A 13,338-nucleotide genomic window follows, 5' to 3' on the forward strand; every position below is an offset into this window, starting at 1 on the left:
GGTAGGTCTGGGGCAGAATCTGGGGCAGGTCTGGGGCAGATTTGGGGCAGGTCTGGGGCAGATTTGGAGCAGAATCTGGGGCAGAATCTGGGGTAGGTCTGGGGCAGGTCTGGGGCAGGTTTGGGGCAGGTTTGGGGCAGGTTTGGGGCAGCTGGGGCTCCATGGCAGGTCTGGGGCAGCTGGGGCTCCATGGCAGGTCTGGGGCAGCTGGGGCAAGGTCTGGGGCAAGTCTGGGGCAGGGAAGCTCCAATTTCTTCCCTTTCAGTCCCTGGCAGGGTTTCCCTGACAGCAGTGATGTCACTTGGATTATCCTGGCTGCATCCCAGGAGATCTGAGCAAAGACCCTCAAGGTCTGGACCACAGGGATATTTAGAATATTCTCTCTTTTCTCTCCTGGCAGGAGTTTAAGCTCACCATGAGCACACCATGGACTAAGCAGTGCAGTGATGTCCCACCAGCTTGGGCAGCTCACACAATTCCCAGCCGTGATTCCAGGGAAGATGTTCCTGCTGGGAACCTCCACCCTGTCCCCTTTGTGCCACTGCAGCTTCTCCTGGAGCTGCAGGAACTGATGAAGCTTCACAAAATAACCCAAAACAAGGGAAACAAAGAGAATTCTTGGGTAGCAGTTTCTGCCCCATGTTTGTGATTTAAGAGTGGAGCATCCTCTGGGTCACAGAATTAGAAGCTGCTGTTAGGAAAGAAATGAGTGAGTTGTGCACCACAGCATGGAAATACAGGTGGAGCAATAATCCCCACGAGGGAATGTGGTGGAAATGTGAGCCCAGAGCTCCCAGTGAGCCCACAGCTCCCAGCCCAGCTCCTCCTGCTGCCCCAGTGCCCCTGAGGAGTGACTGGGACAGGGATGTGGGACATTCTCCATCCCCAAACTGCTCAACCCCAACTAAAGCCAAGCGTGACGATCTCTACAAATGCAAATGGCCCAAATGCCAAGACTAACATTTCTAAAACCTAATTCAACTCTTTCATTTCTTAGCTGCAGGCCCTTTGCTGCCACTCCTTTTTTCCACCCAAACAAAAGACTAAAGGGATGACTCAAAGCAACTTGAATTTCAAGCTAAAGCCACAAAGCACTGAATGCCTCATCTTTAACATTAAACAGGTGTGCAGATGATATTCTTTCAAGCCTCATCACAGCTAGGTTAATTGCTCAAAAACTTGCAAAAAGATCAAATTTACTTAAAAGACACATGAAAAAGTTAATGCTGCAAATAATGAAACAAGTCATACAAGTAAATAGTAGTTAAGGCACTGCCAACTCCCTCTTTTCCCCTCAAAATTACTGATTTACTTTTATTTTGTACTCACAATTTTACATTATAAAAGTATAATTAAGTATATAATAATAAAAATGTAATTTAATTTTTTCCTTCCGAATTCAGCAGTCTTCAACACAAGACCTTTGCTCTAGAATCAACAGGGCAAAAAAATTATCAATGAACCCATACAAATAAAAAAAAGATTTTCACAGAAATGTTTTTAGAAATTAAGGTTTTAGAAAAGGAGAACCTAATTTTCAGGCTGTGAGGGCCAAGGCCTTTGAGTAGTAGTTCTGCATATTCACTGATAGTAAAACAGAGCACTTTACTCCACTTTTATCACTGTCTGCCACTGAAAATGGCCCAAAGGTTATTTGGCTCCATTGGTTTCACAAAAAACTACACTGTTGTGGCAAAAAAAGGGCAAAAAGCCAAACAAAACTAAATCTTTGGCTATATAAGCACAAGGACTCATTGCATGGCATGTTTCTTATTAGTGACTAAATGGGAACAAAGAAATATCAATGATGGACCTGCTGCTGCAGTCTGTGCTGCTCTGAGGCTGATTTACTTCTTCCAGCAGCTCTGCACCACTCTAAACACAGTTATTTCAAAGAAGTATTTCTAAATTATAGCAGCATGGGTGAGATAATTCACTGAATAAACTGGAACTGCCAGTGGGGAGTTAAGAATGGCAATTTTTTTTCCTTTTTTTTGGATGACACTGTTATCTTTCAACTCAGATAAATTTTCCAACAGTGGAATGATGATGCTTCAGAAAAGCCTGTTTAACATATAATTCTTAATAACAAAAGTGTAAGTCTGAAATTCATTACATCAGTGAAGTTTACTAACATTTTAGCCTTAATATTGTGCATTTTCTGCCTTTTTTTAGTCTGCTACTCTGTATGAAAGCTATAAAACTTATTTTACTGCTATGAACAGGTAAACCTGAACAACCTTGAAGATTTTGTAGGGTGAAAAAATATGGAACCCAGGAAAATTTAATACTTAGTTTTTTAATTATTTAAAGTAATTCACTGCTTCTAATTGGTACAATTGCAACCTCTGCCTGGTTAAGCAGCAGGATGCCTGTGCAACTTTGTATTTTTTATTACTCAGCAGAATTAATTTTGTGAGCTGGATCCTGGAAACAGCAGCTCCCAGCACCAGGAGTGCAGCACTCCAGTATTCCACAGGCAGGGAAATAAAGTGATTCTCCCAAAGTGCAGGAGCAGCTCTCCAGACCCTCTGGAATTTTTCACAGAGAAATTCACACTCAAACAAGGCTGTTTCACCCTCTTCAAGTTCAATAAATGCTCTTGACTGCACTGCTTTCTTCTCCTGGGACACAAACCTTGATTTTGCTCAAGGGCAGCAGGAACTTCCTCACTAAACCAAAGCACACCAAGAGCAGCATCACAGAGGTATTGCAGACTATTTAACGGTAATAAAGGACTTTACACAGCACTCAGGTGTGTGCAGGCAGGGTGGTGATCTGGGATCTCAGAGGTCTTTGCCAGCCTCAATGATTCTGTGAAATCCAACAAGTGAAAGAAAACAACAGTGCTGCAGAGCCCAGAACATCCCACAGGAGAGCCTGGATGATCTACCTGGACACAGGTATTGTGAGAAGTGGAGGGGGTAGAGAACTTAATAAAAAATGCAGGATATGACAGTGAAAAGATATGAAATGGTTTTTCTTCCAACCCCAACAGATGTTGTTCAATTAAGGATGCAAATAAATCACCCTCTGCATTGCAAGTCAGAAAACACACACATAAAAGCTTTCTAAATACATTTCAGTTTAAACTTGCATAATTCTCCCAGTGGAGAAATCATCTTCAACTTATGTAATCCTTAGAAAGAGACATTATTACATACAATTCTGTGCCACTAAGAAACAAGGAAGCCATATCTAGAAAAGAGGAGCACCCACACACGATTAATTAGCTGGGTGTGGAGGGAACAGAGGGGAAGAGCTGGAATGGGGGTGCAGAACCCCAAGTTTTGTTTTTCCACAGACTGAGCTGTGAGAGAGCTCCAGGGGCTGCTCCCCTCTTGCCAGCCAGAACTGTCTGTTATACTTAACCCAGACTTCCGAACACTTGATATCCTGTCTGCTATTTCAATGCCCTTACTCAATGTTTCAGACAGACATTACACAAACTGGCTGGTGAAAAGGGTTGAGAAACCAAGAAGCCATCCAAGTCAATGACCTTATTCTATAAAACGATAGCACTGAGTGAGAACAGCGGGTGAGGAACAAAGCACCGGGTACCACAGCCCCCAAATCCATCACTGGAATCCTCCCCAGGAAAAGACAAGCACCAGGCTCTGCCTTATCTTGTTGATAATGCTGCTGTCTTTTAAACCTTAAAGCCTGAGCAGTGCTTCCAGGAGCACTGATTCTCACACCAAAACAGAAACAGCTTCCATTTTTTAAAAGAAAAAAAAAATTACAGAAAACCAAACATTTTCTACAAAGCATGTGCAAAGGTAACTGTACATAAATCAATAAACAACAAAGCCAGCCCAGGTTATTGATTAGCTCCTTTGCTGTTTACCTCTAGCATACAGAATGATGCTGCAATTTTTACATACACACAGAATCTCTACCCTCGTGTGTGTTTTCCCTGACTCTTTACACAGGACTGTTAGAACAAGGCTGAGTTAGGATGGCAGGACCTGCCTCATTTCCCAGAACATTTGTCTGTGCAGCTTATCAGGTTGTGTTAATATGCATCCACTGCTTAGAGAAGCCTAATTTTACGTGATAGCAACCAAACCATGGATGGAGCAATGATAAGAGCTCCACACATGGGAATTCCCATTGGCTCCCAGGAGAGCTCTGTCCATCACCCTCTGACAGGATCAGAGCTCAAATTAGTATCAGTGTTTTCGTCACCTCATCCAACCAAAAGTCAAAGCAAAATCGTTATCTCAGTGCAGAGGGGCCAGTCTCCAGCAGCCAGCAGGATTCCCTAATGCCAAGGAAAGCTGCACAAATCAACTGATCCCGATTTAACTCTGAGGCCAAGCTTATGGTCCTTGAATCTGCACCAGCAGAAAATGCTGGTCCTTATCCTAACCTTAGACATATTTCTCCTTTAGTAAAAAAATAAAAACTGACAAATCCTAAACACAGGAAGAGATCTCTGTGATAGATCCCTACCACAACCTTAAAACCAAACCTTGCATGTAGTGACTAACAGACAAGACTCTCTCAGTCTGAAGCCAGCTCCCAGTTGCCCCATCCAGGGAGATCCACCAGGATCAGAGCACCAAATGTCTACTAAACCAAATCCTCATTAATGAGCAAAATGAAAATCCTGCAGCAGCAGAACTACAGGGTCTCAGAGTCAGCACAGTGCAGTAAATATCAGCTAAAGCCATAAATTTAGTGAAGCCACTCTGCCTCAGCACTGGGACACTGGCTCAGATCTGTCCTGCTCTCTGCCAGCCAACACACAGGAAGGAGTCTGATACATGACTCTGCTGTGGTTTGTGGGTGAACTGGTTCCAGTTACTATGGGCTGACTGCTTGAGTGGGAGCTGCAGAACCGGCCCCAAAGCCCCAAACCTTCGGATTAACCTGCTGTGTTCCAGAAGATCCAGAGCAGGTGATTTCTGTGACAATCTCAGCCTGAATCTCTATGTTGGCAATGAAATTTAAGGCATACAAGACTGCACAAGGTATAAAGGAGGAGGGAAGGGACCAGAGGATATTTTTTCAGAGCAAACTTGCTTCTCTGAAATTATTTCCCAAGAATGTACACTGCCTGTATTAGAGTCAAACAGCATTAAAAAATTGGTGCTGATTTATTAACTCACAATATACATTACCCAAATACACAAAACACATGCAAAGTAGATATTATCTAATAAAATGTATCATTAGCACACATGCTCTAATTGACAGATTTCAAACAAAAACATGCTACATTCCTGCATTTTACAGTAATGCTTCCTGTATGTGAAGATCAATTTGAATTAAGTGCTCTACGGCCACTCAGCTAAAATAGATCAGCCTGGTAATTATGGGATTCTATCAATAGATTCTCAACAATCCAGTATAAGTCATTTTTGTCTAATTTTTTTCCAAGATCCCCCTACTGGTTTTGAGTAAGTCTTCCATGATGGCTCCCTCTTAAATGAGAATTATAAAGTCCAGAGTGTGCTTTAAAATAAAACCAAAACAACTAAACCAAGCCAGATATTAAAAAAAAAAATAAAACTGTGTCTTAATACTGCACACATGGAGACACAGCTCCTCATGTGATGGCAAAGCAGTCTGGCCAGCTGAGCCAGCAATGTGAGTTCAATCACCAGTGATCCCCAGTGAGCACCAGCCCACTCCTTACTGCACTGGGGCCATTCAAACCCTTCGCTGCGGTGAAATTACTGCCAGCAGAGGAACATAAGGTGAGTTTTTTCTGAGACTGGACAGTGCATCTCTGTAAACAGGCTGTGGTCCTGGAGCCCCCCTGCTCTGGCAGTGCTGGGGGTGCAGATAAGGAAGGAGAGGCTCCAGCCCTGCTGCGCTGCCTGGACACGCTCGCACAGCCTGGCGCAGACGCCTCCAGATGCTTTTACAACACCAATGCAAAGGCGCCTCTCAGCAAGTGCAAACACACCCTCCTGGGTCAGCCAGCCCCAGCCAGCGATAACTGGGCTCACAGCCTGCCAGGGACCAGGTGTCAGGCTCCCAGCACATCCAAAAAACGAGCGGTGTTTACACGCATCTTCAAAGCGTGCTACTGTTTGGGCAGAACACACGCCCAAGCCCGAAACCACAGAAATGGAGAGGCAAGCAAGACAGCCCAGACAATGGAGGGAGAGGCAGAGGTTTAAATATTTTAGGCAGTGCTTTTCAAAAGCAGAGATTGCATATAATTCTCGCCCTAATTCAAGAGAACTGACTTGAGGAACTTAGGAACTCTTCTGGAGCAAGAGGGAGCCGTGGTTGACTCAACACCATGAGATCATTGGCAGCCAACTCTTTGTCCAACACACATGCACGTACCTGCTGCTTTGTTCTCGATCTACAACATCTGTAAAACTGTTTGCATGCTTGGGAAAAACTGCTGATGTTTGCTTAAACACTGTCCTCTCCCTGGGTACACGGGATTTCCATCAAGCTGGTGTCACTTCTGAAGCTGTAAAAGGCTTCTGAACTAAACTACTGCCCCAACACGTCAATGTTTTTGTTTTAGGGACTTCTAAGTTTTTACTGGAGAATCTCTAAAACAATTCTTGAATATAGGTAGAAGACATGACTTCAATATTCCATGAGAAAACAAGTGAACCCTCAGTTGTCTGGCAAAAATTTTGCAATATTTTCCATGCCAGTTTCTACCAAGAGGAATAGACCAGCCCTGTAGTCTAACACCATTGCCAGGGAATCAACTCAGAACCTCTCTGCTACACCCACCACAGGACATACCTATTAACAAATAAAGGTTACTACTGCCAGGAGGCAGAACTTCAGGATAAGACACAAATTCCAGCTGTACTCCTGCAGCCTTTCAGGCGGCCATGAAGCACAGCACAGCACCTAAAAGCGCAGATCCTCCCTCCCTCCATCCACGCCAGCGCCGCGCCGCTCCGCTCGCAGCAATTTGGGTTCTTTGATTCTGCTGCACACTTGACCTGGCTAAACCTTCCTCCAGCTGAGCGAGCTGCATGTTGTGGCAGCGCTGGGTTGGGAGGCATTGTGAAATAAAGTGGGAGGCCTCATGTGCTCATTTGTGTGTCAGTACCCAGAATGCTGCTTCTGGCTTCCAGCTACTTCATAGAAGTGCTGCTGGGACTTGAACCGTGGGAACACGGCAGCGCTGGGTGTGTGGGTGTGCTCACACGCGTGCAAGGACAGCTCTGCCTCTGCTGGGCTCTGCTCACAGCCAGTCCTGCTCAGGGGACACGTCTGGCACACAGGTGGGGAATCTCAAAGCGCCGTCAAACAGCGCTCGGTTCAGTATCGGAGAAAAGGGTTCGAAATAGACACAGCTTAAGCCACCCTCTGCTTCTGGAAATAGCAACCAACAAAGCCTTCAGGGCTGCGTCTGAACTAATTCTGTGTGAGGAGCATCCTGATGTGAGGCAAGCAGGGAGTGGAGAGCAGTGCCACAGACAGCACAGACACGGCCAGGCCACGGCGGTGCCGCGGGAGAGCGCGCACAGGCACCGCGAGCTGAGCCCAAGGAAAGGCTCTGGCACTGATGGTGGATTTCTAGGACCCTGTTTTGCAACCCTGCCAGGTTATTCACTTCTTAAATTTCTAGCAATGCCCCAGAATGGAATGGCCGTGCTCCACACCAGTAATGGTGGATGGGATGAGGCAGGTAAGGAAACAGGACACCCACACAAGTAAAAGCTGTGCTGGTGCAGAGAGAAAGCAAAGCACAACAAACCCTGCATGGGAAGGTGGAACACCCAGTGAAGGGCACAAAATAAGTAAAATGGAGAAGTTATACACCTCAAGAAAAGAAAGAGCTTTGGGAAGTGGCAGCAGTGAAAGACCTTATGGGAGGTCACTTACTCATCCAAGCATGAACAAGGAGGACATAAAAACCAAAATTTTAGAAGAGAGTAAGGAATGTGACTTAGGTCTTTATGGTCCCTGCCCAAGTGGGGGGCTCCAGCTGTCACAACTCCCTCCAGCTTTTGGTTAAGACCCTTTGCTGACTTCACAAAGGCTTCTTCTGCAAGTGGCAAGACCAGGCAACAGGAGTCTTGTTCAACCAACAGGGCTGACAGAGAGGAAATCTCTGCATCCACACATCCATCCCCTGGTACAGAAGGATGGATATGCACTACAGATACTTGATGTAGAGAGAAATATGCACTGGGAATGAAATATCTAGGAAAAGCTACGCCTTGTAGCAAAGCTTTAAAACCATGCCAAGGAAAAAAAAAAGGAAAAGGGAAAAAAAAAAAAAAAAAAAAAAAGAGAGGAAAAAAAGGCAGTTCTGCCACTACGCTGAATCTGCACCAGAGGCTTGTGCCAACCCAGCTCCTCCATTTAAGTCAGACCCTTAAAAGGCAGAGCTGTGCTGGCAGAATCTCCAGACCTCATCACAGAAACCTCATGGAGACACATGAAAAGGTCAAAACACTCACTGCTGCTTAAACAGCCATAAAATTGGTCATATGCATCCCATGCTACCAACATACTACCAGAGCCCCAGCGAGAACACACCACACAAAGCAATGTGTCTGTACACACAGAGAAATAAATAAATTGAGAGACTGGAAAAAAAAGGCTACTCCTGAAAGCAGAAAACCCAATATCTGACACAGCAGCTTACAGCACATCACAAACACAAACACCTCTGTATGAAACAGAACAAAGCAAAGCTGAGATCTACATCAAAAAGGAAGCCCACCACAAAGACACATGTGCTTCACCCTTTCATCCCCAAGGCAGCCAGAGCCCCACAGACACACAAAACCCACACAGGATTTAACACACACGGAATGGGACCATCCTGTCATTTCCTCACTAGGCATCTAACTTTACTCCAGTGTTACTTGCCCCTGGCCACAGCCTACCAATCTTAGAGTCTGATTAAATCTCTCCGTAATTATCCACACACACTGCCACAACACAAATGACCTTAGCATATGATATCCGTTGGCTAAGCCCAATGGAAAAAGACTTCAGGAAAAGGAAGGATAAGTGTACAAAACTCTGCCAGCACCGTCAGGGTCTCCTCAGGACTGCACTGTTTGAATAGAAGAGTCCTGAAGGCCTCGAAACTTAAAATGAGATAAAACAATTTTTTTTCCCTACCCCATCGTTTGAGCACTTTATTCTTCCCCACCTCGTTCCCTGCCACCCTCCAGATGAATTTATGCAGGAGATCTAGAATTTCATCATGATGGATTTCTGGCAAAATTTTCCAAAAAATAGATGGCCACCATTTCCTTCCACAATTTTTGGCGTTCACTATTAGATATCTTTAGTTCACTCAGCAAGAAGTGTGGCACTCCAGGGAGATTTTGGAGGGTGAGGGAAGAGTGTTTCTCATGTTCTCATCTAGGACCTATGAAAGGGTCCCCAAAAAAACTGAGGTTTAGTAACCTTTCCTTGTTCTCCTTCTGCAGCCTCGCCTGGGGTGCTGGATAAGTGCTGCAGTTGAAGAGAACACTGAAAAAGCCTTGCAAGAAAAGGAAAGCACTTCTCTACTAACATTCATTTTAATTAGACTCTAGAAATGACCAAGCCAGGGAAACAGCACCTATCTACAACAAAAACGTGGAGATTTCTTCATTTTACTTCCCAAACCAAGCATGCCCTAGAAAATTCCTTTCCCAGCATGAAAAACGTCTCCAGTTTGAGAGCCATATTCTCCTCTCCCATGCATGTAGATCTATCCCACCATTCCATCTCAGCACATGACTGACGGAGAATAGACAAGCCATTAAAAACACATCCACCTCCAACCACGGGGATAATGTGCCTCATTACAGCCCAGCTTTGTCACAGCGTCCTGACACTCCGGGGAGGAGAAGGAGGGGTGAGGACAAGGGGCCAGGAGAGAAACTGGAACTGCAAGAGTGAGACTCTGCTCCTTAATCCAGAAGTGTGCAGCCCGGTCGGATGGGCTCACTGGGCCTCCCAGTCTGGTTGTGGAATTACTGTACTTGGCACAGCAGTCTTTTTTTAAAAAAATCTGGGGTTTGATTGGGTATTTTTGTTGCTTTTTTTTTTAATAAATAAAAACTCTACCTTAGAGTGTGTGTCTGCCCCTTTAAACAGGTATGTGGTGAGTTAATTCAGAGTTTTCACAGCAGGCTTTAAACGTCACTTCTCTTTTCCAGGTTTGTGCATTGCCCCTTCCACTCCAGACACAAAACCCCAAAGTCTGGAAATCCCTGGCAGTGGGGCAGAGCCCAGACACCAAATCTGCAGGAGTTTGCTTTCCCCTCGCACCGGGGGGAGGAAGGAGCAGGGAGCAGCATTGCTCATCCCCAGCCAGTTGCACCATCCCAGGAGCCAGACAGACACACAGACAGACAGACAGACAAACAGACACGCCGGTGTCTGCGAGTCCCCAAGGCCTTGTGGCACTGCTGCCCATGGAGCAGGACCGCTGCCAGATGCCAAGGCAGCCTCCCACCCACACACCAGGGATTTCTGGGATCTAAAGGCAGCTCAGACTCAAAGGAAAACAAGTGGCACCTAAAAAAAATGTGCTTTAGCTGTCTGGAATGGAATACCTCAAGGAGCTGCTGCAGCTGGCCCTAGACAGAGTCATTTGCTGGATGTATACACAATCCAATATACAAAAGCCTGTCTGCTGGGGAAATTCAGGCTCCACAGGGATACTCTAAAAGCAGGGACTTCTCCATTCACGTTCCGAACACTTCATCTATAAACCAGTAACCCGCACTACCGGCACAATTTTTTTTTGTTCTTTACAGGCACATTTTACTTCCATACAAGCATTCAGAGCATTGAGCCCGCACCTCCATCCCTGGCAATCGACAGAAAAGTGCATGGACTTGTGTCTGGAGCCATCAGTACCTGCTCCTTTTTTCTGGCTTTTCCTTGCCTTGACCCCTGAGTGAAGAAGCCCTGGAGGACCCGAAATCACACACTGCCAGATAAAGTCTGGGGCAGTGTGACGGGCTTCAAAGATCAAGGTCCACACATAGTAAAATATACAAATGCACACACGTAATTTAAACAAACTCCAGCCACCGTGGTCAGAACACAAGCAGAGAAATAAAGGTGTCATCTCGAGCACTGCTCCTCCACAGTGACACACACCCGGGGAGAATGGAGAACACGATTAAAATTGCTAAATGACTCCGAGGAAAAGCAGCCGGTAACAATTTGGGTATATCGATGAACATTACCGAAATTCCCCCCGCCCCCTTTAAAATTACAGGCATCACTTACCCGGGGGGCTTTCCTCTTGTATTTGTTGTTATAGTCAAATTTTTCTTTCATTTCATCTAAGAGCTGGCCCAGTCTAGCTTTCTCCTCTTTCCCAGCATAATCCTGGCTGAGGAGGATATAGGATCTCCAGTTTGCAGAGTCAAAGCCCCAGTGGCAAGTCCTGTTTTCCAGCGATTTGTGAGAGTGGACCACAAATTTGTGAGGTGGGTACATGAGCCTGCAGTCCAAGCACTGGATGCAGGCTGCGCTGGGGTTACTGTAAAGCTCTGGCACCAGGAGTCCCTTACACTTCCCAAAGCACTCATGATACACCTTGAAGCTCTTCTCCGTGAGCTCCAGCTCAATTGTGCTAGAGAATTCCTTCTTGCAGTGGGGAGGGTAGGTGCCACCATAAAGCAAGGCGTTACAAAGCCTCTCAGCATCAGTTTTGGTGATGAGCCCGCAGGAAGGAGCGGAGAAGGGCAGGATGCCCATGACTTTGAGGATTTCCAGCTGGTCAGCAGTGCATCTGGAGCAGTAAATATGCAGCTCATCACACACCGAATTAATCTGCTGCAGGGAGAAGTCCCTGAGCACCGAGTTCAGGATCTGGGGCAAGCAAAGCCGCTTCTCTCCGCCCACCACGAAGCAGGAGATGGTTTCCCCTTCCAGGATGGTCTCGCACCTCTCCGTGGATCTGTCCGAGGGCATGAAGAAGGGACCAGGCATGACCGGAGGAGGCTGGATCGGGGGCAGATGCAGTACAGGTTCCGCTGGGTCTTTGCCATTGTCTTTCTTGTACATCTCCTGTGCCCATCGCGCTGAGAAAGCAGCAGGGCCACCCAGGGAGCTCATAGAGCTCAGATGAAACTGTTCCAAGGTCTTCTGCAGTCCTGGATGAGGCTGGAAGCTGCTTCTACTTACAGTCTCCATTTTTTAGTTTCTATTCCCAAAACAAACAGCAAAAAAAATCCCCAGTTATCTTCCACCCTGATGCAAATCCACTTAAGGGATTTTTTATTTTTTTTAAGGAAAAAATATGAACAAAATAAAACAACCCACCCTTGTGTTTTTCCTCCTTCTCACTCAGCAATCCACTAACGGAGAGGAAATAAATCCTTTTGTATGCGTGCCTCTCTCTTCTTTCTTTCCTCTTGGTTCGCGTTACAATTTCAAACCCTCCAAGTCTCCAAGCTGCCCCGATGGAGCAGAGAATCACGGCAAAAAGAGGTCTTCATCCGAGCACTCACCCCCTCAGCCAACCCCCAGGCAAACCAATCCCTCCTCCCACACCTCCAACACACACTCACTCACACACACACACACACACACACACCACCCACGGAAACACAAAAAGTCTGTGCCACGCTCCGAGCACCCGCGGCTCAAATATGTTCTGGCGGCTGCTGCTTCTCTGCAGTGATCCCCCTTCTGTCCATATCCACCGAGGGAAGGCGCGGGGGAGGAAAGTAAAAAGCAGGAGGAGGCAGAACGCTGGAACAACGCAGGAGAAAAGGCCCAAAATCTCCGGCAGTGCCGAAGCGGCTCCGCACGGGCGAAGAGCGGCTCCGCTGCCCCTCGTGGTCCCTGGGCTCGGCCTGGGAGGGCTCCTCGCCTCTGGGCTCGCCTCGCTGCCCTCACTCGTGCCGGTGCTCTCGTTGTGCCGTGGGGAGCCGCGGTGAGAGCGCGCACATCCTCCCAGCTCCTCTTTCCAGCAGTGACTGAGAGTGCCTGAGAGCTGAGCTAATGCAGGCGGGCTCAGCCTCCCGCCCTCCGCCTCCCCCCCTCTGTTTGTTGGTGTCTGCCTCAGTCATTGAATCCCGGCCAAGAATGTGACCAACTCCCCGGGCCGGGCTCTTCCAGGAACAGCGCCCGCCTCCCGCTTCGCGCTGCGCCCAGACCGGCCGCGATGTGCCGGGATCAGCCCGGCCGAGCCGAGCCGAGCACAGCCGAGCTGGTCCAAGCCCAGCCGCGCCGAGCCGAACCGAGCTGGGATGTGCCGAGTCCAGCCGTGCTGAGCGGTGCCGAACCGAACCGGGCTGTGCTGAGCGGTGCCGCGCCAAACCGAGCCGTGCCGAGCCGAACCGTGCCGAGCTCAGCCGAACCGAGCCGAGCCGAGCCGAGCCGCTGCACGGGCGGGCGCGCGGCAGCGCCGGCGAGGGAGGGAGG

The 13,338-nt window shown here is 47.4% G+C and overlaps 1 protein-coding gene across 2 annotated transcripts in view; it reads right to left on the reverse strand.

Moving 5' to 3' along the window:
• SKI (SKI proto-oncogene) overlaps nucleotides 1-13,057 on the reverse strand; it is a 99,282-nt gene extending 86,225 nt beyond the window's left edge. The window contains exons 1-2 of one of the 2 annotated variants that reach the window (XM_033079614.2): nucleotides 12,232-13,057; nucleotides 11,191-12,112 (exon numbers count right to left, since the gene is read on the reverse strand). In XM_033079614.2, the coding sequence (XP_032935505.1) occupies nucleotides 11,191-12,102 (912 nt within the window). In that variant the 5' untranslated portion in view covers nucleotides 12,103-12,112; nucleotides 12,232-13,057. Of the gene's footprint in view, nucleotides 1-11,190 lie in introns of both variants that reach the window. The other variant, XM_033079612.2, reaches the window with a different exon arrangement.
• Nucleotides 13,058-13,338: the final 281 nt, after the last annotated feature.

This window comes from Catharus ustulatus, chromosome 24 (genome assembly GCF_009819885.2).
Source record: "Catharus ustulatus isolate bCatUst1 chromosome 24, bCatUst1.pri.v2, whole genome shotgun sequence".
Taxonomy (NCBI): domain Eukaryota; kingdom Metazoa; phylum Chordata; class Aves; order Passeriformes; family Turdidae; genus Catharus; species Catharus ustulatus.